A 21858-nucleotide genomic window follows, 5' to 3' on the forward strand; every position below is an offset into this window, starting at 1 on the left:
GAAGGCCCAGGGGCCGGGCCTCCCGCCGCTCCGCCGCGCGGCTCCGTCCCCCGGGTTAAAGAACGTCTGCGCCGCGGCCCCTGCACGTGCCCCGCCCGCGCCCCGCGCCCGCCGCGACGTCGGGGGTCTCGGCCGCGCCTCGCTGGACGTGAGTCCGTCGGGCGCGCGCGCGTCCGTGCGCGCCCCGCGCGCCTCCGGCCGGGCAGGAACTTTTCTGCGGCCGAGGCGGGGACCGAGTCTGGCCGCTGGGCCGGGGGCGCGCGGGGCGGGGGGCGTGGGGGCGGGGCGCGGGCGGGGCGCGGGCGCGGCGCGGGCGGGGGCGCGGGGCGGGCGGGCGGCGGCGGCGGCGGCGATTGGCTGGGGCGCCATCCGGGGCCTGCTCGGCGCCGCTCGCTCGCTGGCCCTGAAGGCAGCAACATGGCGGAGGTGAGCGGGGCCCGGCGGGAGGCGGCCGAGCGGCCCGGCGTCCCCGCGTCCCCGGCCCGGGCTTCGCGTCCCTGGGTGTCCCGGGCTTCGCGCGTCTACCGCGGCGGCGGGCGGGCGTGGGCTGCCGGTGGGACTAGGCCGCGGCGGGCGGGCGGAGGCGGCGGGCGGCGAGCCCGGGGCCGGGGACGGCGCCGAGTCGGGGCCGCGGGCGGACGGGGAGCCCGGGCGCAGCCGGCGGGCGGACTGCGGGGCGGCGGCGGGGCCGCGACAGTGCCGGCGGGAGGAGCGGCTTCTGGCTGCGGGGTCTTTGCTGCGGGCGCGAGAGGGAGCGGAGGGCGGGATGCGGGCGTCCGAGGTGCGGGGCCGGCGGACACCCTGCGCGATGCACTCCGGGGCCCTCGGCGGCCCTGTCCCCTGCAGGCTGCCGGCCGCCGGCCGCGTCCCCCGGGACGGGTGAGCCGGGGTTGGGCGGGTGGCGGCGAGGCCGGGGGGCAGGACCCCCGGGAGGGATCAGCGTCTCCGCTCTCTGCACGGAGGATGCATTCGTGTTCCTGTTTGGGGGTGCTGTCTGGTTGCGCTCCGATGTCCGCGCGGCCCGGACAGGGGTCCTGGGCGCAGGGTGCGCAGGTGCCGGGGAACGAGGACAGGACCGGGGACCCAGGACCCGGGGGTTTTGGGGACCTGAGATGCGGCTTGGCGCCGGTTGTTCGGACCCATGCTCTGGTTGTAACTCGCTGAGCGCCCGGAGGAGCAGCACCCGCCTGTTACGTTCGGGTCCGCGCCCGGGGCTGGGGAGGGGCCGGGAGGGCCCGGGGAGAGCCACCTCCTCGCCAGCTGTCCCGCTCCCCTGGTCGCCCGGCTAACCGTTCGCTCTCTTCTCTCTCCTAGGCTTCTTTCGGGAGTTCCAGTCCAGGTGTGTCCTATTTTCTCACCTCTCCTGTGGGCCCCCCCGGTGATGGGGCTCAGAGATCAGCCGCTGAAGGGTTTCCCACAAAAGATTGTCCTCCGGGCCTTCTTTTATCGTTTGTTTTTAAGAGTTTCAGTGCCCACTTTGGTAATTAAGTTGTTGTGATCAGCCCAGAATAACAGAACTTTTTGGCAACACAGTTGAATCGTAATCATCTTTTCTATTTTCATGCTTTTATACTGTTTTTCTCTTTTCTCGCCTGTGTAAAAAAATACCGTGTTACAAAGCTGATAACAGACAACTGTTCTTTAATTCTAAAACATCGTGTTCTTTTTTCCAAGCGGGAGACAGTTAAGGTGAAGCCATCTGCTCACAACTCCGGAAATTTGGTGTGGATGTTACTTTTTACTCTATTTGTTAGAACATCGGGGCTGCTATCAATAATTAAGCACTGTGCCCATCTCCCTGATTGTGTCTCATACGTTTTTCATAGTGGAGAAGTATCTACAGAGTGTGTTAAAATTGAAATCTGAGAGTTAGGTAAAGCTGCCTCAACCCGAAGCAACACCAGATTTCCGAGTTTGGCAGGAGAAGCAAGGGCAGGTCTGAGGTGAGCCTGCTGAGCAGCAATGTCCAGCACACCGTTTCTGAGCCTTATGTGGCCACAAAGCCCTGCTTTGTGGGATGTGATGAGGCCCGGGGACTCGCCCAGAACTCCAAGTGTTGGCACCATGCCACCCTTCAAAGCCTGGGGACCCCTGAAGCCGTCCCTGGTGAGGGCCTGGCCTGTGCTGCCCAGAACGTGCAGGTAACTTTGTGTCTGTCTCTCACCCTTCCAGCCCCCTCTGGGCTGCCTGCCACCTCCCCCTCTGGGTCTGCAAGACCAACTCTCTGACCCCGAGTAGCTCCCTGGGTGACCCTGGAGGACCAGGGGGCTGCTGTGCAGAGGCACCTGGCTCACAGGGGCTAGGGGTGCCCAGGCCCTGCACGGAGCCCCACCCCCGCAGGTCCCTGTGTGTTGGGTCCACTTTTGGGGTCTCACTGAATTCTCACCTAGGGTATTGTGAAGTAGTTAACACTATGGACAAGAAATTTGTGGTTATTTAAAAATAACTGCATACATCTTCACATTTAACAGTCGTTTTAGGATGTCTCTAATTTTGAGACAAACATTCCTTTGTTACAACTGGTTCTAGGAAAAGAACGTTTACGAGCACAATGCCAAACATCTGGATGACAATGGGGTTTTTCCATCTCATACCGCTGCCCTTTCGACGCTGCGGTCCGAACAGCAAGCGAAACGAATTCATAGTCTGTTTTCAGGCGATGAGTCGATTTTAAAGAGACTTTCAGAGCTCACAGAGACACTCGAGGCCTCGTAAGCCAGCTCTGTGTGCCTTACAGAGGAGAAGCTGGACCAGGCCCCTTGCTTCTGGCTGTCATCACCTGCCTCCCACTCTAACAGGGGGCCTGTGGGGGGTGCCCAGTGGTGTGGGGGCCACCCTGACACAGGGATGTCCAGGAAGGCCTCAGAAAGTTTTGTGAGGGTAGATGTTCTGCTTTTCAGCTATATAATATTTTTGCTTTAAAGTTAATTAACCCACCTATACTTCCGCAAGTTTTTTAAATAAGCAGGTAATATTTTCAGCATTAAAAAAGTAAGGTGATGTAAACCTCCTAAAGAATAAAGTCTCATAGGAAGTATGTGTATTTATTTTTTGGAGCAAATGATCAGGGATATCTATACTCAGAATCAAGACCATTGAATCATGTCTGTGGTTTTTTTTCCATAGTGAAAAATCTTAGGTCAAGATCAGCACTTTATTAATGATCTCACACTGTCCTTAAGTGTTTGAAATTTCAAAATATTAAATAGCTTGACTAAAAAGAGATTAAACTTTCTGTATTAAATACGCATCTGTGCGCCTCTCCCTCCATTCACCTCAGGGTTCTGATACTTTTTTCCTTCCTGGCTCTGAGACTCACTGGTCTAATCGGATTAGATTCTGGAGCAAAACACATGGAGAAAGTCCCATTTTTCATCATTTGATTTCATTCACGGGATTATGGATCTTATTTATCTTTCCACTTTGTTTTCAGAGTATCTTGTAACTTCATATTTGCCATTCAAATGTGTTACGATCACACAAGCAGCTCACAACGGGCCACATCATCCAAAACTACGGTTTTCTGTGTCCCCTTCATGTGAGCTTCAGGATGCTTTAAGTCACCTGGGGAAAGGCAAGCTCTTGCAGTGTGACGCCGCCCGGTTCACGCCCGGGAGGCGGAGAGGCTGCTGCGGACCCGATCGCCGCACAGCTGCTTCACAGAGGCCGGAGCTGGTTCAAAAACCAGGTTTCTGTTGTATTTTGCACCCTTAATTGAGGTTTGGAATTTGGGTAATATATTCTCTTCTCCCAAAGTGTCTAGCCTTAGTGTATTTCTGGAATCTTTGATCCATTAGTTTTATACACATGTATTACACTAACCCCATAAGCAAGTTTGACTTTTCTCTTAGAACGTTTATTTAGGAGCACTGCGTTTAGAACTCACTCTGCTGCTATTTAAGTCTTATTCTTACGGACTTGAGTCCTTATGAGTATCGTTGAGTTCCTCCGCCTGCCGCCCCTGCTGGGTTCGAGGTCTTCGCAGCCCTGTGTGGTCCGGCTCTGCGGCCTCTGAGGGGCGGAGCCAACGCGCCTGCGGGGCGCAGGCGCGGTAGGCCGGAGGCGCTGGCCGGGGAACGCAGGCACGGGCTTCAGTGTGTAAGCGAGCAGACCTGCAAGGCCATTGACCTCGTTCGTCCCACAGGGTCTCTGTCCTCTGAGGACCACGACTTCGACCCCACCGCGGAGACGCTGGCCCAGGGCTACGATGAGGACAGGGCTCTGGAGGAGGAGGAGGTGATGGACGGGGGCAAGGACTTCGGCTCGGAGATCGAAGACCTGGAGAAGGTACAGGGTGTGGCTTTTACTGCCAGCGAAGGTTTTTGAAATTTCTGTTTAAGTTATTTTCCTCTCTGCTGGTTTTGATCTAACTTTTACAGAGTGTCACTGTAAAAGTGACAGCCTAGGAAGATAGCCTAATAAGTACATTTTTACTTAATTTTTAAAGCTTATTCTGTTGCCTTAACTTTTAAGTGTACGCCAGCACAGTGAAGGAAGGCGGTGCACCTGATGACGGACGGACTGTGGGGACTCCAGTCCGGGGGGCCCGAGACTTGGTCCTGAGCCCCTGCCCGGCACCCCTGTGCCAGCCCAGGCTGCCGGCTGAGGGCCGGGCCGAGTTAGCGGCAGGGCCCCGGGGAGCGGCCTTTCCCACAGGTTGTGTGCAGTCTGGTAGATGAGATGTCCTGAGAGCGTCAAAGGGGAAAATGGTTTACTCTTAAATGTAAGTCAGCAACATCTGATTGTCTCCCCCACCCCGCCCCCGTCATCTTTTTAAAAGTTGGCAGGAATAAATGTTTTGATTTGATTTTCAAGTCAAGATCGATGTGATTTCAGATCAGCTGGATTTGAAACTCACATCTGTCCCAGGAGTGCAAGGAGAGGCTTGCGTGGGGGGCTGGGAAAGTGTCAGGTCATACTTCCCCATGTGTTGACCTTATTGCACATTTGTGATCAGCCCAGAATCACAGAACCTTTCAGGAATACGACAGAGTAATCACCATCTTCTGAGTTGTCACATCCGTTTCCTCAAAGACAACACAGCACATTCTGACAGCAGTAGTCTCCTCTGCCGACCCTGCCCAGCGGGTGGGCCGCGGTTCCCGCCGCTGCACATGGGTCGGGCGCAGAGTCTTCTGGGCTGGGCTTGCTCTGCTGGGCCTGGCATTTTCCAGAGTTGTTCACTGGCAGATGAATCCACTGCCATTGCAGTTAGATTCATTCATTTAAAAAACGCATAGATCTGTAAAAGCCAAACGTGTTTGACAGATAAAATTGATAGGAGACACACAGGAGGAAAAGCGTTGCTTCTTTTAGGGGTGATGATAAAATACCAGCTGTGGGTGAGAAAGGATGCCCGAGCCTTGAGTCCTGCCCCTGCCCTATTCCGGCAGCTCCTTCCTGCCTCCAAGGCGGGTGTGGGGGGACCCAGAGCACCTGGGGCCTGGCGTGCAGCTGGCAGTATCAGCCCTGCTCTGGGGCAGGGAGCGGCTTGACCCTGCCCCTGAGATCCAGGAGCTCGGGGCGAGTGTGGGGACAGCTGGGAACACAGAGTGCCGTACGCTGCACTGAGAAGCACAAGAGCTGTCAGCAGGGCATGCTCTGAGGGGCAGGGGGCCTGCTTAGCCCTGGGGAGGGTGGTCCATGGACGTCTTTTGGGGGGCGCTGCTCGTGGAGCGCAGATCCAAGGACCCTGCCAGGGTGCAGGTGCAAGACACCTGCCGCCCCATGCTTGTTGCTGCAGGCAGGAGGTGGCAGCCTCAGCACGTGATGTGGGAGGTGGTGTCTGCATGCTGGGCTGTGCTTGGGCAACACAGGCAGCTGTTTGTCAAAGACCGGCAGGGACTGGACTCTTCACGCCACGTGTTAGCGGCCACCGGAAGGCGCGTGGCCCGGTGGAGGTGCACATGGTCTGGCAGAATCTGTTACCTTTTAGAGGTGGTGAGAGCTGCCTTGATCTGTGTCCAGTGAGTGTTAAAAGAGGAAACTGGGGGAGATTTAGAGAAGTAATTGGGAGCAGAGTTCCTCACTTGCCTTCCCGCAGGAACAGAGTCCCCATTCCAGCGACTTCGCTCCGTTGGTGAGCACCGGTCATTAAAGCCTTAGCTTCCTCACCCGTGAGGTGGCGTTAGTAGCACAGCCGCCAGCAGATGGGTTAGGAAAATGAAGGCAGAACAGGAGGCAGACCCAGCGAGTGGTAGGAGGTGAAAGGCTCGCTGTCTTTCCAATGGCGTTGGTGTCAGTGACTGTTCAGCAGGGGGTCCGATCAGGAGTCAACGTGCGGGATAAGTAAGCGGAGCGGTGAACTGCGCATGGCGGGGGGGGGGGGGCGGCGGACGGGAAGTCACAGGAAGTCACTGACTGAGTGGAATTGTTTTCAAGGTGGTCCTGGGAAAGGGGGACCAGGGGGCTCCTTGTGGGGCGGCTGCGCTCGTGTTAACGGTGGCTCTCGGGGCTCGGGCCTGGCATCCGGCAGGGCGTGGAGAGGGCACTGGAGGGTGGCCCCGCCTGACTCTCCCCCGCGCGCCCGCGCCCCGCTCACGAGTGCCCGGCCCCGCAGGAGGGAAGCCTGCCTCTGGAGGACCTGCTGGCCTTCTACGGCTGCGGGCCCACCCTGCCCGCCACCGCGGACTCCAGCGTGGACAGCTCCCCGAGTGGCCTTGCGGATGAGCTGCCAGACATGACCCTGGACAAAGTGAGTGCGGGCGTCAGAAAGAGGGATTCCAGGGCCACGGCCACTGGCTGTTTTTGGTAGCGTTTTCCTTAAATGAAAGGGTGTTAGAGTTCTGAAATGTAAACTCCGTCTCCGTCCATCGCTCTTCCCGCTTTGGTGACTGATTTGAATGTTGTTTGGCTTTGATCACACCATGGTAACAGCGGTGGTGGCTTCCTAATGCTTTGCATGTTTGCGGATCCGTGATGTCCCGTCTTTCCTGCGCAGACGTGTTTTGCCTGAACGTAGATTTTGTTCTAACCCTTTTTGACTGTGAACACCTGGAAGCACTGCTCAGTGGAGCCCGGGAGCCTTCCGACGGAGCTGGCTCCAGCGGGGGGGTTGGAGACAGGTTCCGGGCCTGGGGCCCTGCGAGGGTCAGCGGGCCCGTCGCTGGCAGGCTGCCGTGGGGCAGGCCCGGTCCCTGCTGAGGAGCATTCACACCGCGCTGTCTCTGCTAACAGATCCCCGGGGAGCCTCCCTCGCCTTTCCGCTCTCAGGCAGGGAGAGGAATCCACATCTTGGAGCCTCTTCCTGTGAGTTACGTTCCCACTTCTCAGTCGAATGTCGTGTGAATGTGCCGCCCAGAGCCGGTGACTGTGTCCGCTCGGCAGATGGCGTGTGCCAGCCAGGCCCCGGCACTGGGCGGTTGCCACCCGCACGGCCTTGTGTGCGGGCCCGTGTCCGCTGAGGTGGCATCGCTGCTGGTCAGGGCTGCTCACTAGTGGGCTTTCCACGTGGTGGGAGGGTGTTGCCAGGCGTTTCCGTTTGTTTCGGTCATCCCTCAGTGTCTGCGGGGGTGGGGTGGCCCCAGGACCCCGGGGACACCAGCATCCGAGAAGCTCAGGCCCCTGCTGCGGGTGGCGGTCACCCCGGTGGCTCCAGCCCCTGACACCACAGTGCTGGGAGCAGTGGCGGGCGGCCCTGTTGTGGGGGTGACGTGCGGAGGGGCCTGGGTGTCGGGGCGGACTGCCGCCTGGGCCTGGCTGCCCAGGATGCGACAGCGACAGTGGCACTTTCCCAAGTAGTTCAGGTCCACAGTTGGCTGGATTGTGGATGTAAAACCCTCAGATACTAAGGGCTGACTTTATTCTGGCAGAAAGTGAATTTAATTGTTAACCACTTAGTAAGATTATTTTTGTTCTGAAGTCACTGAAGGTTAGCCTGCAGCTTCAAATAAGCTCTTTGCATACCCACAAATTAGGCAAATTGTTTTAAATGTATAATAGTATCGTTATTAAATATAATTGTCTTAAGTGTTTTTAAATATTTACGTGAACTAAGTTACAGAATTTCAGATCTTCTCAAAGCTGAAGGAGCTTCAACTAGTTCTTAACTACAATACCACAATAATGTCTATGAATAAGGTTATGAAAAGATGTCTTTAAAAGCTGGCGAGGGGCTGGTTTCTAACTCTGGCCGCTGTGCCCCTGCCCTCACAGGAGGAGATAGCCAAAGACCTCTTGTCCGGGGACGACGAGGAGACGCAGTCTTCTGCAGACGACCTGACCCCGTCCGTGACCTCCCACGAGACGTCCGACTTCTTCCCGAGGCCGTTGCGATGTAAGGCTCGGGGGTGCCTGCCCGGGGGCCGTGTCGCCGCTCTCGCTTAGCCGGGTTTCAGTGCGTGCAATGGCCTGTCAAAATGTTCTTAAAGTTTTACCTGGTTGAAATAAAACGCCGTGAAGACCTAGTAGGAACATAAACTTTTTTACTGGGATCCAGGTTCACTGGTGCCGTGTTTGGGGACCGGCCACGCGCACGGTTGGGCATAGCGACCAGCTCCCCGGGGCCGCCTGCTCCTGGGAGAGTCGGTCCTGGCTCAGCCGTGGGGCTTCGCTGATGGTGAAAGGCCCGACTCTCCCGTCTTTAAAAACTATCGGTCGCTCAAATGTTATTTTTTACTTCTAGTGATTTGATCATTTCTTTTAGTTCTCGGTGTTATCCCTTAACACGTATCAGTAATACTCAGAAGGTCCTTGCTGGGGAATAATTTCTCACGTGCAGCTTATTTCCCAGGCATTTTTGTGGTCCAGCTGTTCAGTTCACTAGTACAAATGCACACGCGTGTGTGCAGACACTTAGTGTGCGGCCCGGGCTGATGAGCGGAACTGGGCCCCAGTGCTTGATCTGCCTTTTCAGGGCGGCCCTCGAGGGCGCCCCGAGCCTCCCCAAACTCCCGGACCGAGCACCAAATAACCGTAAGGACACCGCCAGGGGCGTCCAACCTGCGGCCCAGCACAGAATGTAACTACTGGAAGACTGAGGCTCTTTTTGGTTCCCAGTCTCAGTGTGTTTAACGTGTGGCCCAGAGACGCCCAGAGGCCCGAGCGCCTGCACACGCCCTCCTTGTCTTCTGGGCCTTGGTCAGCGTCAGAAGTGTGGGAAAGGTGCGGGAGGGTGCGTGTGTTCGCTCTGCCTCAGGAGTCAGCATGTTCTAATAAACGCCAGGTTACGACAGGTGCCAGGAACTCTTGTGTGGGCGCCACAAAAATAGGCGACAAACGCCTTCTGAATTGAGTTTCCTTCCTCCAAGCGAACACGACCTGTGACGGGGACAAGGAGTCAGAGGCGGAGGGCGTCGAAGCAGACGGCGGGGAGGCGCCCGAAGACTTGAGGAAGGTAAGGTGAGCGGTCACCAAAACTTAGTGACCATTCGGACCGACGAGTTAAAGTGGCTTTTTAAATAATTTAGGGGATTTTGTTACCACGTGATGCAGTTCCTTTTGACCTGCAGTGACCGATTAGCGGGCTGGAAACCTGCAGTGTGTGTTTCTGTAGTGAGTTGTCCGCGTCCCCTGCAGGAGATCATGATCGGCTTGCAGTACCAGGCGGAGATCCCCCCTTACCTCGGGGAGTACGCCGGGCAGGAGAGAGGTAAGGGGCGTGGGTTTCCACACCGCTCGGTGGGCCGGATGCCTCGTAACACGGTTATTTCCGTGGCAGTGGGAGAGTCTGGGGTCCCGGAAGGGGTGGCCCGGCTCCGGACGCTGCCTCCCGTGAGCGCCACCCCGCCCCTCGGCTGGCATCCGGCTGCAGCTCGGTGGGGTGGCACCGCCGGAGGTAACGGGAGTGCCAGGACGCGGTCCTCTTGGGAAGAAACCCCGCCCGGGCCTGGAGGGGGGCGGTGGGACGGGGGGCCGTGCTCTCGGTCCCACACTCCGCTTCAGCGTGATGGGGTTCTCCTCACGTGGCTGGCAGACCCCTGCGCTAGCAGGTTCTGAAAGTGGGGAGAAATAGAGACCCGGGTCTCCTTTCCTGGGTGAGCCTGGGCAGGCAGGTGTGGCCGCGTGGCTTTGGCCTCTTTCCTGACGAGCGGCTCGGTTGAGGTCATGGCAGCAGCAGAGCACATCCCGAGCTCTCCCCTCCCCCTGGGCGGGCAGGCAGGGGCCCGGCCCCGGCGCCCCAGCTTGGCAGCCTTGGCGGTCTTGGCAGTGCCGTCCCCCGAACGGCTCTCGGAGTGCTGGGGGCAGCCGTCCCGGGAGGCGCGCGGTGGCTGGTCGTCTTCAGATGCCCCGCCTCTCCACGCCTGCCCCCCAGTGCCCCCCACTCACACTGGGGAGGGAAGGTGGACCTGCTCTGTCCTGAGGGAGCACACCCCAGGTGTTTCACCCGGGTCCATCTTGACCAAAGTGCGGGCACGTCCTGTATCAACCTTCCCACTGGCTGGGAGCCGTGGTGCCACCGTCCCCAGCTGTGAGCCCGATGCACTGGCCCCGGTCCCTGGTGCACGGCGGCCCCGGCAGCTATTTTGTCAGCTCTGCCCAGTGCTCGTCCCACACCCAAGGAACAGGTGGCCCCTGGGGCAGAGCTCCATGGGGGGCAGGGGAGCGGTGGGCACTCTCCTCCTGACAACACTGCGGCGCTGCAGCTGCCCCAGGCGCACTCCTGGCTCGGTGACGGCCCGCTGGTCCCTGCGGCCGCCTCTGTAAGAGTGTGGGCCGTTCAGTTCTCGTACTGTCTCATTCTTGACTGATCTGACCTCTACAAATAAAAATTCAACTTTCGGGACAAAGTCAATGAAGGGAAAACAGGCCTTTCTTGGGTATGTCATCGTTGGCGAGTAGTTTGGTTTTCATTTGTTTTTGTCTGCCAGTTTGCAAGTTCTAGACCTTCGCAGGGCCCCGTTAGGGGTTCGGGAGAAAGCCCCGTTGAGGGTGCAGACGAGGCTGAGTGGGTGGCTCCCGCCCTGTCAGGACTCGGGTGACACCGCTGGGCCTCACGGCAGAGGCTGCCGGGCGGGGCTGAGTTTAGCCGCCGAATACTTACTTGGTCCTTGATCAGGCTGAGAAGCTGGTTCGAAGCTTTGCCGGGGAGCTTGGCACGCTCACCGCTCCCGTGTCCCCAGGGCCCGAGCAGGAGGACCAGCTGCTCTGGCGTCCCGGCGCGGTCCTGGAGAGCAGAGTGACGGAGTACCTCGTGGAGGCTGCGCTGCGGACCGGGGGCGAGAAGGCGGCCGCCCGGGGCGCGGCAGGCGCAGCCACGCGGGACAACGAGCAGGTGGGTCTGCCGAGCACACGGCTCCCGGCGTCTAGTTCCCTTCGCTGTTTCACGTTATTTTTACTTTTGGATAATTCTTTCTCTGGTAGGTTTTTAAAACTTGGAAAATGCCGGTTTATAAAAAGACTCGAGATGCACATTGTGTCTTTTCTTCCGGTCTCTCCTCTTCCGTACGCGTCCTGCTATAGGTACTATCCGTGCTCTTCGGTCACTGAATCTCGCCTTTCTGTGCCGTTGAGAATCCTTAACACGCCGTTCCTGACGGCCGTGTGTCCCATTCCGTGTCCCATTCTTCAGACCTTCCCTCTGGGACTTTCAGGTTTTTGGTAAAGGTCTCTCTGGGTTACTCTTGAACTCCCCTCTCCTGGTGGTGTGGTGTGGGGGCAGGGTGTTGTCTGCGAAGGACTTTCCAAACAGCCCCTGTCTCGCCCCCTGACATCTTCGTGTCCCTCCTGCCCCTGGGCTCGGGTGTTGCCAGCCTGGGTGAGTCTGACCAATGGGGACGCGGACACACGTGGAGAGGTCTCGCTGCTGACCCGACAGGGGCGCCACGGGCTGTCAGTGGGGTCCCGCGGCTCAGTGCTGGTGCTTCCCGACCGCCACGCGGCAGCTTTGGAAGAGCCAGCGCCTCCAGTGCAAGCCCTTGCCCACCGGGGGCACGGTCTCCGGCTTCCGTTTGCCTGCCGCGGTGTCCCCGCTGAATGCGGTGCGTGCCTGGTGGATGTAGTGCCTCAGTGCCCCTCCCGTGTGCACGTGTGCCTGGCGCTGTCCCAGACGGGGTCTCTGTCACCACGTGATTGGATGTCGTGGGTCCAGAGGGTGTTGGTGTCCCGCGCTTTTTCTCCAGCTGCTGGTGTCCTGCAGACTGAATGTCCCGGCACGTGTGTTCCCGGAGGCACCGAAGTCGAAGGGCGTTTCAGCCTGTAGCTGTCAGGACTTTCAGATACACCTGGCTGCTTGGCTGGTTGTCTTTTAATGCTGTTAAGTATGAACTGGTAGTTATTTTTATTGACTGGTTTCTTTCTCTCTCTCTCAGGCATTGTATGAACTTCTCAAGTGTAACCACAACGTCAAGGAAGCCATTGAGAGGTACTGCAGCGACGGAAAGGCGTCTCAAGGTGAGGAGCCCCCGGACGGGGTCAGACCGAGCAAGCGCGGTGGCGGGCAGAGCGCCCTGCAGCACTTCCGCGAGGCCTTGTCCGTCTGCGGGGCGCCTGACCTCTGCTTCTCCCTGGCCCTCTGTTTTTAGACAGACCAGAGGTTGTGCCAATAGAGTTAGCCCCTGTCACCTCCGCTTTCTGGAAGAACTAGTTACAGAGCAGAGCAGACCCCAAGGATGGCAGGAAACCCAAAGTAATTAAAAAGAACACTTTATGATATCACTGGGAAAAAAGGTGTTCTCTTTTTTGGGGGGAGGGCGATGGACAGGAAATAGAAGAAGAATAAAGATTTAAAAAAGAAACGTGGTTAGTATGTGCCATTGAGTTTATTGCAAGAAGTGTATTTTTAGTGATTACGTGACATTTTTCCAGGGCTTAGGTTTTGTGTGTGTCGAGGAAAGGGGTTCACTGTAACCTCCGTGTTTCCGTCACCTCGGAGACGGTCGCACGTCCCTGGTCTTCGTTACTGTTGCCGAGTGAGGTGGGACTTGGTAACGTTCCAGGACCGGCTGGACACACACGGAAGGTGAAGGCAGGGAACTGCAGCCGCGGGTCGAGACAGTCTGTTGAAGCATCTCCTTGTAAAAGTTGCTTCTTTGAGAAGACATTATTTTAAGCTCTTCCAACTGTCAAAAACTAAGCTACTGGTTTCCTTCCCAGTTCAGCCTGCTCTTCCCTGTCTCTTGGGCTCCCGTGCACGGCCTTGGGGGCTGCCCCCGCATCCCTAAGTGTGCACCGCCCGGCCCCTCTCTGCCTCCAGAGCAGGGGCTGGGCTCCCGAGGGCGCAAGCCCTTTCCACGTCCCTCACCTCCTCAGAGCACAGCCCTCGGGGCCCTGGCTGCAGGGAGCACATGCTGGTGGCTGTGGTCTCTGTTTAAAGACTCACAGTTCTGATGTGAGGTCAAAATAAAGCTGCTTTTTTTGAGTAAAAATCCTGTTGCTTTAATTTAAAAAAAAAGTATATATATAATGTATGCATATAGTATTAAAAAAACCCAGAACAGCAATGAGCATAAATTGCAGAAAAACATTAAATTTTTTCCCACCGTGCAGTAGAAAACGCCCCAGTGTCTGTATTTTGGTATTGTAGGCTCTTTGGTAAGATTTATAGTGTTTGTCCTTTCGGTGATTCTAACAGAAACCTCCAATACATAGAACGTGTGTGTGTGCATGTGCGTGTGTGCGCGAGAGAGAGTGTTCATGGCCTTTTACATGGCAGACACACCGAACGTAAATCGCCGCTTTGTGCAGAAGTGTTTGAGGCCAGTGAATTCTGTTCTGAACCCCCCTAGACGGGATGACCGCGTGGACGGAAGAAGAATGCCGCAGCTTCGAGCACGCGCTCATGCTCTTCGGGAAGGACTTCTATCTGATACAGAAGAACAAGGTGAGGCAGGCGGGTCAGGTCAGAGCGTGCTCAGTGGGCACCTGGGCAGGGGAACGGCAGCGGCGCCCGAACCCTCCCTGCCGGGAGCGTGTCCACCCCGCAGCCGCCCTCGGTGGCCCGCTCTGCACACGACGCGGGCTTGCTGGGGCCTCTTCCGCCAGTTTCCTTGGCTTTCGTTTCTTTCCGAACTGTGTGGCCTCAGAAATGCCTTTCTTCTGCAAGAAGTGCAGTTGCTGCAGACACGTCGGTTCCAGTGACACGGGGTGTCGGCGGGGGGGCAGGAGCCTTGCTGCCAGGGGGCTGCAGGGGACTGCACTCTGTGGGGTCGGCCCTGAGGAGGTGACAACTTAGGGCCACCCAGAACCTTTTACACAGACGTTCAGTCATAATCGGTCGAACTGGGAAGCAGTGAAGAGGCCCTTTGAGTTGAGCCGATGACTGGCCTGTCCACACGATGGACTGTTGCGCTGCTCTGAACAGAGGCCAGCTGTCCAGCCACAGAAGGCCAGGGAGGGCCCTTGAATGCGTCTTGTGCACCTGCAGTGTCCTTGTGGCCCCGGTCACCGTGCAGAACGGGAAATGGTCACAAGGGCGCTGGTTCCCAGCGTGAGTGGGAGGGAGCGGGGGCCCCGCGGAGCTGGAGTGTTCCAGGTGGGTGGGTGGGTGGGCGTCCCTCAGCCCCCGTCCACACCCACAGGATTCCCAGTGCAGGGACCCCCACACAGATGAGGGGTCCGGGGCCTCGCAGGAGGGCCTCTGGCTGGGGGGGGGGGGCTCGCTGAGCTTTCTGCTCGCTTCCGTTGTGAGCCTGGAACCCCTCTGCCTGCACTTTGTTTAAAAAGCGCGTGTTTGTGTTCTGTTGGTTTGGAAGCGTTAGGTGTTCTCGGAGTTGGTCATCGCCAGCCCCGGGAAACCACAGGTCTTTGGTGCTTCGGTGGGGCCGGACGGTGCGATTCCTTTTCAGACCGGCTCTTCTCCCTTGGCGGTGCGTTCGCGAGGCCTCTGCGTGTCCTCGGGGGGGTTTGACTGCTCGTCTCCTCTCTCCTGCTTCTTTTCATCCCACCTGTGGGGGTGCAGGCTTGTCGGTCCGATCACCCCCTAGGGCGTTGCGGTACCTCCCAGGAAGGGCAGCGCTGTGGTCGTGGTGGTCGTGATGCCGGCTCGCAGGCAGGGAAGCCGCTGGCTTGGTCCTGCCAGCGTTTGGGGTCCTGGCTCCAGGTCGCAGCTGCCCCAGCGGGTGTGCGGCCGTGTCTCCGTGGTTTGATTGGCGCTTCCTTGACGACAGGGCATGGATGCCTGCACCCCTGCTGCCTGATGCCATCTTCAGCCCACTTTTCAGTTAGATGGGGTTTCTGTCCTTACTGTTGAGTTTCAGGGTTTCTCTGCGTGTTCTGCATAACAAAACGCTGCATCAGACACACGTTTCGGAAGAACGGGGGTCCGGCAGGAGCAGGGCCTGCTCCAGCAGTGACACGGGTGTCAGAGTTTATAGCTTTAGTGTGAACGTGTTGGCTAAGATGTCACACAGTGTGCTTGAGTGGGTGCTGTTGTGTTACAGAATGACACACTTACGGATTTTGTAGTAAAAAGATTTTGTTCTTGGTTGGTGTGGCTCAGTGGGTTGAGCGCCGGCCAGCAAACCAAAGGATCGAGGTTCGATTCCCTGTCGGGGCACATGTCTGGGCTGCGGAACAGGTTCCCAGCAGGGGGTACACAATAGGCAACCACACACTGATGTTTCTCTTCCTCTCTTTCTCCTTCCCTTCCCCCTCTCTAAAAATAAATAAGTAAAATCATAAAAAGATTTGTCATAAAAAAGGCGTTAATCTGCGCCAGACCCTGTGTTTTCTCCCAGTCCGTGGCTCGTCTTTTCCTTCTTTCAACGGTGCCTTTTGGAAGCAGAAGGTTTTAGTTTCCGCTGAGTCCGACTGACTGCCCTCCCTCCCAGTGTTACGTCTGCACAGCCTTAGGGCCGTCAGTTGTTCTCCCCGCGCTGTCTCCTGAGCCGGCCGCAGTCTGCCTCCGGCAGCCCGTCCGTCCTGCCCCGGCCGTCTGTCCGTCCTGCCCCGGCCGTCTGTCCTGCGTCCCTCTCCCTGGAGGATGGCAGGTCTGTGCCCCACTCTCTTTTTCTTTTGCTCGTGGGCGTCCAGCCATTCAGCACCATCTGTGGAAAGACTGCCTCCCTCCACCGCTTTCCGGGTCTCGAGTGTCAGCCGCTGTGCGTGTGTGGGCCTCCTCGGGCTGTCGGCTGTGTCCCGTTGACCTGGTGCACGCCCGCCTCTCCCCAGCACCACCGCCCGGTCCCTGCAGCTTCGTCCCCGAAAGTCGGGGGCGTGCGTCCTCCGGCTGTGCCCCCCTCCCATGCTGTGTTGGGAATCACAGGTGGGTTTTGTTTGGTTCCCACGTAAACTTAAAAACTAGTTCATCGGCATTTAATAAATGATTTGCTGGGTTTTGCTCAGGATTGCGCTGAGTCTGCCAATGAAGCTCAGAAGAACTGACGTTCTAACGGTAATGCATGTTCCCATCCGTGAAACTGCTCCCTGCATCTGTGCAGGTCTTTGGTGTCTTCAGTCCGAGCGGGAGGTCTGGCTCACGTAGACCACACGTGATGTCACGTGTTCCGTCAGACTCGCACCCGTGCTCCGGCTCCGTGGCGCAGACACGGAGGGCACCGCAGTTTCCGTCTCAGACGCGGGCCGTTTGTGTTGGCGCTCGGGGAGCAGCCTCGTGTGCGGTGGCCCGGCCACAGCCCTTCCCTCTGCCACGTGTTTGCAGGCGGCTCTGGGCTGTCCGTGCCGTCCGCACGCCTGTGAACAGGGGCCGTTTCTGGTCTTTGTCTCTGTGTGTTTTTTAAATTTTTCTTACTGCATTCGCTGGACTTTCCAATGTGATGTCAAATAGTGTCACGTTTTTTGTATGAAAACTTAATGTTTTCTCAACGATGCAATGACACATTTAATTTAGTGAATACGTAAGAGATTTTAAAGGAGTCTGGGTTGCCCCCAAAGACCAGTTTTGCAGTGACTTACGAAGTTTATCTATTTCATGAATAATTAAGTCCTGTTGCTTACTAGGCACAGTTTTAAGCACTTAGCAATGTATTTGTGAGTGAGACAGGGAAGGCCTCGTCCTCGAGAAGCCTGTGTTCTCGGCAAAGACTCACAGTTCCTGATGCTTGTTGGAAGCTGCGCTCTGTCTTTCGGTGTAAGAGGCTCACCCTGTACCACCCCTGCTGTCGCGTCCCACCCCCGTCAGGGCGGAGGTGCCCGGCCCCCATCCGGCGAGACAGTGGAGGAAGTGGCTGTGGGACAGCAGCACGGCCCCCCTGGGGCTGAGCGGAGGCGGACTCTGTGCGGCCGGGATGCCGCAGCTCCCATGTCGTCACTGTCGTTCTCTCCGCAGTCTGCGGGTGGGGGAGCCGGCTTCCAGGGGCAGTAGGGCGCTGACCCCCTTTCCCAGGGGATCCCAGGTCTCATTCGGATCAGCAGCCCGTCTTCCCAGGAAGGGGTGCCTGCGTCTCTGAGTAGTAGGTAGCTTCTGGTGGAGCCCGTCTGGGATGGAGCCCTCGTCCCTCAGTGTTAGGAAGGGCCTGCCGCGGTCAGGGTCCCCGGGAGAGGTCGGGGGGCAGGCGGCGGTGCGAGTGTTTTGGGGTTCTCCATAAAGGTGTGAGATAACGTCTAGATACACATTTATGTCATAAACACATACATCATGGCTTAAATAAACGTAGGGCTTTTGAAAGTAATTTCCTAAAATGTTCAGAATTTCATAATTCTGAAAATGGCCCATGGATTGAAGTTACAGTGGTGTAAACAAAAGTCAGTCATAAAAAACACACAGGGTCTGCTTTTAAAAGCCCCGCTTGCTCCGCCAGGTGAAGACGCGGACGGTGGCCGAGTGCGTGGCGTTCTACTACATGTGGAAGAAGTCCGAGCGCTACGACTACTTCGCGCAGCAGACCAGGTTTGGGAAGAAGCGCTATAACCACCACCCTGGTGTCACGTAAGTGCCGCGGGCCGGCCCCCGGGGCTCCACGCTTCCGCCGGGTGCATGTGCGGCCCCACAGTCACGGGTGTGTCTCCAGGGACTACATGGATCGCTTGGTGGACGAGACGGAAGCTCTGGGCGGGGCGGTCAACTCTCCGGATTTAACCTCCAGCCGGGCTGAGCCGGCGCCCGAGCCGCCACTGAACATCCTCAGCTCCTTCACCGCCGGGGACCTGACAGGTAAGGCAGGGCCCTCGGTGGCCAGGTGAGGCCCCACTGCCACAGGGGGGGCCGAGGGCTCAGAGCACTTTCCTCTCCCCTCCAGCTCTGGCGGGGGGTGCTGCACCCGGCTGCGGCCCTGCGGACGGGAACTGCCTGGACGACGGCTTCCCGGCGCTGGGCAGTGCGCCCCGTGCACAGGCAAGCCACGTGCCGGTGGGCACCGAGGAGCTGCTCGCCCTGCCCAGCAGCGGGGAGGGCGACTGCTTTAACTTATTCGAGACCGGCTTTTACCCCTCGGAGCTCAACCCCATGCACCTGTGTGGCGAGGAGTCAGAAAGGCCTGCCAAGAGGCTGAAAGTGGGCATCGCCGTCCCCGACCCTTTTATGAGTGAGGTCTCCGTCAGTAACTTGGGTGTGGACTTCGAAAACCACACGCACCGCATCGCCAGCGCCAAAATGGCCGTGTCCGTGGCCGACTTCGGCAGCCTGGCCGCTGGAGAGACCCACGGCTTCATCAGCACCCACGCCCTGCACCAGCACGCTGCCCTGCACTCCGAGTGAGCGGCCGCGGCGCCGGGCTCGAGGACAGGTCAGGGGTGCTTAGTCTTTCACTGGAAGTGCGACCGCCTTCACTATGACATCAGTGATGTCAGTATGTATCAGAACTATGTCTTGATTTATCAAGAGTATTTCCCTGTTTCAGTCCGTGAATGTGGGACGAACTGTGATGGGCAGAGTCGGGAGGGGACTGAACTCTGCGGTGCAGCTCCCAGCACCTCCCCCCACCCCTTCTCCTCCCGCCCCCCCCCCTCCCCGAGGTGAGACCTGCAGACAGGCCACCAGCCCAAAACCAGCACCGGAGTCCGCGCGAGCGGAGCGGCTCCTCTGCGCCTCAGCCCCTTTGCCGCGGCGGATGCCGTGGGGTCACAGTGTTTACAGGGACTGGTCCCGAGCCCTGCTAAATGTAGCATTTTTTGGTTTTCTTAACTCAAAGCAGGGGTAGGTTTCTTTAACTGCACAAACATGCAAGGATTTTTTTACACGGAAACTTCTCTCATGTTACTCGACTGGAGCACTTCGGTTTACAAGCAGCGCGGCCCCTCAGGACACGCCGGACCCGGGTCGGAGCCTCCACGGGGCTGCCTTCCCCGGGGCTGCTCGCCGCTGCCGGGAGGTTTTTACGTAACTCCGTCTATTGGCTGCAGACTTGGCGTTGGGAGGTGTGGTATCCAGGTGGGGTTTTGTCCACCATTGTCCAGACTGTAACTGTGAAAGTCGTACTGGCCATCGTAGTTCAGTCCCCCGGGGGCAGTCGGCCGCGGGGCCCCACCAGCCCCGCTGGGGCAGGCCTGGCTCGCGGTTCACAGGCTGTTGGCTAGGACACCTCTGCCGTGTCGGAGGGACTTCTGGGTCTCACCTGTGACGTAGGAGAGCCTCGAAGTATGTCCAGGCGTCTTGTTTGGCTGGGACAGTCGACGAGAAAAGTGTGAGTTGCTCTCTGAAGTGGTTGCGTCTGCAGCTCCTGTTACTCATGCTACGACCACTGGAGTGCGAGCGAGCCGCCTCCCTGCCCCGTAGACGCGAGTCTTCCTGTCGCGAGGCAGAGTCGGGCCACGCGTGATGCAGTGTTAGGACGCAGTAAGCTTTGCTTTTATGTTTCACTTAAAACAGAATTTTCCTGTTTTAAAATTTTCGCCACTTTAATTAAAGTTCTCGGTTTCTACTGGTTGTTTTGCTTTCCAGACAGCTCCGGTGCCCGGCTGCACCACCGGTCTCTGTCGGTGGCTGTGGCGTCCCGGCCATGTGTCAGGCAGGAGCCTATGGCGGCGGCGGGTGTGTGTTCCAGACTGAACCGCCGCACCGCCCTCCCTGGGGGGGTGTGTGCGCTCGCTGCTCTTTGCAGCGTCTCAGCGAAGGTGGGTCTGCAGTTCACACGCAGCACAGCACGCTCACCGTCAAACGCAGTTCAGCGCAGTGGACGCCGCAGGCGGAGGAGGGACCCGGCGTCAGTCCTGCTGGTGCCCCGGAGCCAGCATTCCCGCCCGTGCACGCCGCACACTGCCTGCAGAGGGCGCCAGCTGGCCGTCTGCGCCACGGGGCTGTGGGCTGTGCGCTGTGCGGGACGTGGGCCAATCAGTGCGACTTCTGTAATTCAGTAAGATACTGGCCACAGCCCCCGCTGTCACACCTTTAATTTTCTCTCTGCGTTTACAGTGGCTGCTCTGTGTGAAGTGACGCCCACAGGGCGCAGGTCCCGTCCCTCCCGGGCGCCTTCGCTCTGGAGCTGCCCCCAGACGGCTTCGGTCCGTCTGCATCGCTGGCGTCTCGGTACAGGATGGAAACGGTGTTTCTTATATAAAGTTTTGATTGTCAGCAAGTTGAATGGACACTTTAGTTATTATTTGAATAAAGGTTTTTGACCAAATCCAGAAATTGATATGAGAGAAAAATAAATTCCAGCTACTTTCGTAGATGTTTAAATGCCAGTCTGGTCAGCCTCTTAGAGAGGGCTGGCTGGCTGGCTGGTGACGTTTACTTTTAATTCCTTGTTAAAATAAGGCAATAATTTGCAAGATTTTTGTATATATGTGTAAATTCTCCCTATCTTTTTAGATCTGACTCACTATTTTCTGACTGTTCTGCCACATACGCGGCCATCTCTGTGTGTTGCTGGGACGTACGCAGACTGCCGCTGCGACTCCACCGTGTAAAGTAGCTATTTATTGAGTTGCCTTTTGAAAGTTGGGTTTGCCGTTTTTCCGCCTCTCCATTTAAGTATCGTAATGCAGAATTTGTTACTGTTTATTAGAAGAATTGCGTTTGAGAGCACGAAAATAGCCAATTTGCAGTCGTATGAAGAAATGATAATGCCTTTGTTATCAAGTATTAAGCACAATTCTTATAACAAACTGTGATAAATTCTTTTGGGGTTTTGTTTGGTGTTTTTTGTTTTTCTTTTTTGTGTTGTTTTGCTGCATCATCTTCACATGAACAAACCAAAAATCCACAATGAGCAGTTGCAGTGTCGGCCGGCGCGTTTTCGACGCCCAGAGCCTCGGAGGGGCTGCAGGCGTGGCCGCTGCCGGGACCACAGCCGGGCTCCGGCCACTCTGCGGGCAGCAGCGTCTCCACGTGGGCTTCCTCCGCGTCCGGGTTTCCTCTGGTCACAGTCAGCTGCTGGGTTTACTTGAAGGATGTACAGTACTCTTTAAACAATACTAAAGTGTATACAATTAGGTCAAAGCATTGTGCAATTGTTTCCTTTTAATTTGTAAAATCAAGGGGCATAAATACTCGAGAACATCGGCTCTGATGGAGCGTGGTGATTCTGTTAATTTAACCAAAGCCTCTAGTGAGTCTTTCAACTTTGAATGTAAACTAATGAAGAAACCTGACCACCAAGGAGATTGTTTGCCCAGAGTTTCAAAGCACATTGTCTACAAGTGGGAATCGAAGTAATTTATAAGAATATTGACATGACTATGTTTTTTAAAAAGTTCTTAATTTTTTCACTAAAAGGAGGAAACTGTTAGTTTTATTGTTAAATATGGTAGATACTAAAATTCTTCTTAGATAAAAGCAGTGATTTCAATGGTCCCAGTTTGAAATATGCACCCTGTGAGTATGAGATTAATTAGTGACAATCAGAACGAGTTTTAGTATCAGAGGTTCAAGAGGAGCTGCTCTTGCTGCATTGGTTTTAATATTTGTACATAAGCACCGATTTTTTTGAGCATTACTTTGTATTTGTTGTACTTTAATACGTGTACAGCGCCAGAAATAAAAACCTGGGGATCTTTCTGTTCTTGGTTTGTGTGACTGTTTGGCACGGATTCTGATCTTATGACTTGTAAGCCGTGACACGTGGGCGGACTGCTTTAGGAAAG

At 56.9% G+C, this 21858-nt stretch overlaps 1 protein-coding gene across 5 annotated transcripts; it reads left to right on the top strand.

The window, feature by feature from the left end:
- Window positions 1-336: 336 nt before the first annotated feature.
- On the top strand, window positions 337-21783 carry MIER3 (MIER family member 3). Of its 5 annotated transcripts, XM_053657376.1 has the most exons (15): window positions 337-426; window positions 1315-1339; window positions 4145-4287; window positions 6560-6694; window positions 7177-7248; window positions 8155-8275; window positions 9249-9334; window positions 9517-9589; window positions 11061-11212; window positions 12249-12330; window positions 13665-13759; window positions 17637-17764; window positions 17847-17989; window positions 18075-19609; window positions 19715-21782. In XM_053657376.1, the coding sequence occupies exons 1-14, from the start codon at window positions 418-420 to the stop codon at window positions 18530-18532; spliced, it is 1722 nt and encodes a 573-aa protein (XP_053513351.1). In that variant the 5' UTR covers window positions 337-417; the 3' UTR covers window positions 18533-19609; window positions 19715-21782. The 5 variants fall into 5 exon arrangements, with proteins under 5 accessions (XP_053513351.1, XP_053513352.1, XP_036988567.2 ...); XM_053657377.1 differs by lacking the exon at window positions 7177-7248; XM_037132672.2 differs by lacking the exons at window positions 337-426; window positions 1315-1339 and adding an exon at window positions 1359-3688 and having other exon boundaries at window positions 19715-21783.
- Window positions 21784-21858: the final 75 nt, after the last annotated feature.

Source organism: Artibeus jamaicensis, unplaced genomic scaffold (assembly GCF_021234435.1).
Source record: "Artibeus jamaicensis isolate MK-2021 breed Jamaican fruit bat unplaced genomic scaffold, CSHL_Jam_final scaffold_369, whole genome shotgun sequence".
NCBI lineage: Eukaryota > Metazoa > Chordata > Mammalia > Chiroptera > Phyllostomidae > Artibeus > Artibeus jamaicensis.

What these genes read in the sequence shown, in the direction of transcription:
- MIER3 (XM_037132672.2), top strand. Translation starts at nt 3,400, where the DNA reads ATGGATCTTATTTATCTTTCCACTTTGTTTTCAGAGTATCTTGTAACT. An exon ending in CGCCCGAAGACTTGAGGAAG is followed by an intron (nt 9,335 to 9,516) that starts GTAAGGTGAGCG and finishes CGTCCCCTGCAG; the next exon opens with GAGATCATGATCGGCTTGCA. An exon ending in CCACGCGGGACAACGAGCAG is followed by an intron (nt 11,213 to 12,248) that starts GTGGGTCTGCCG and finishes TCTCTCTCTCAG; the next exon opens with GCATTGTATGAACTTCTCAA.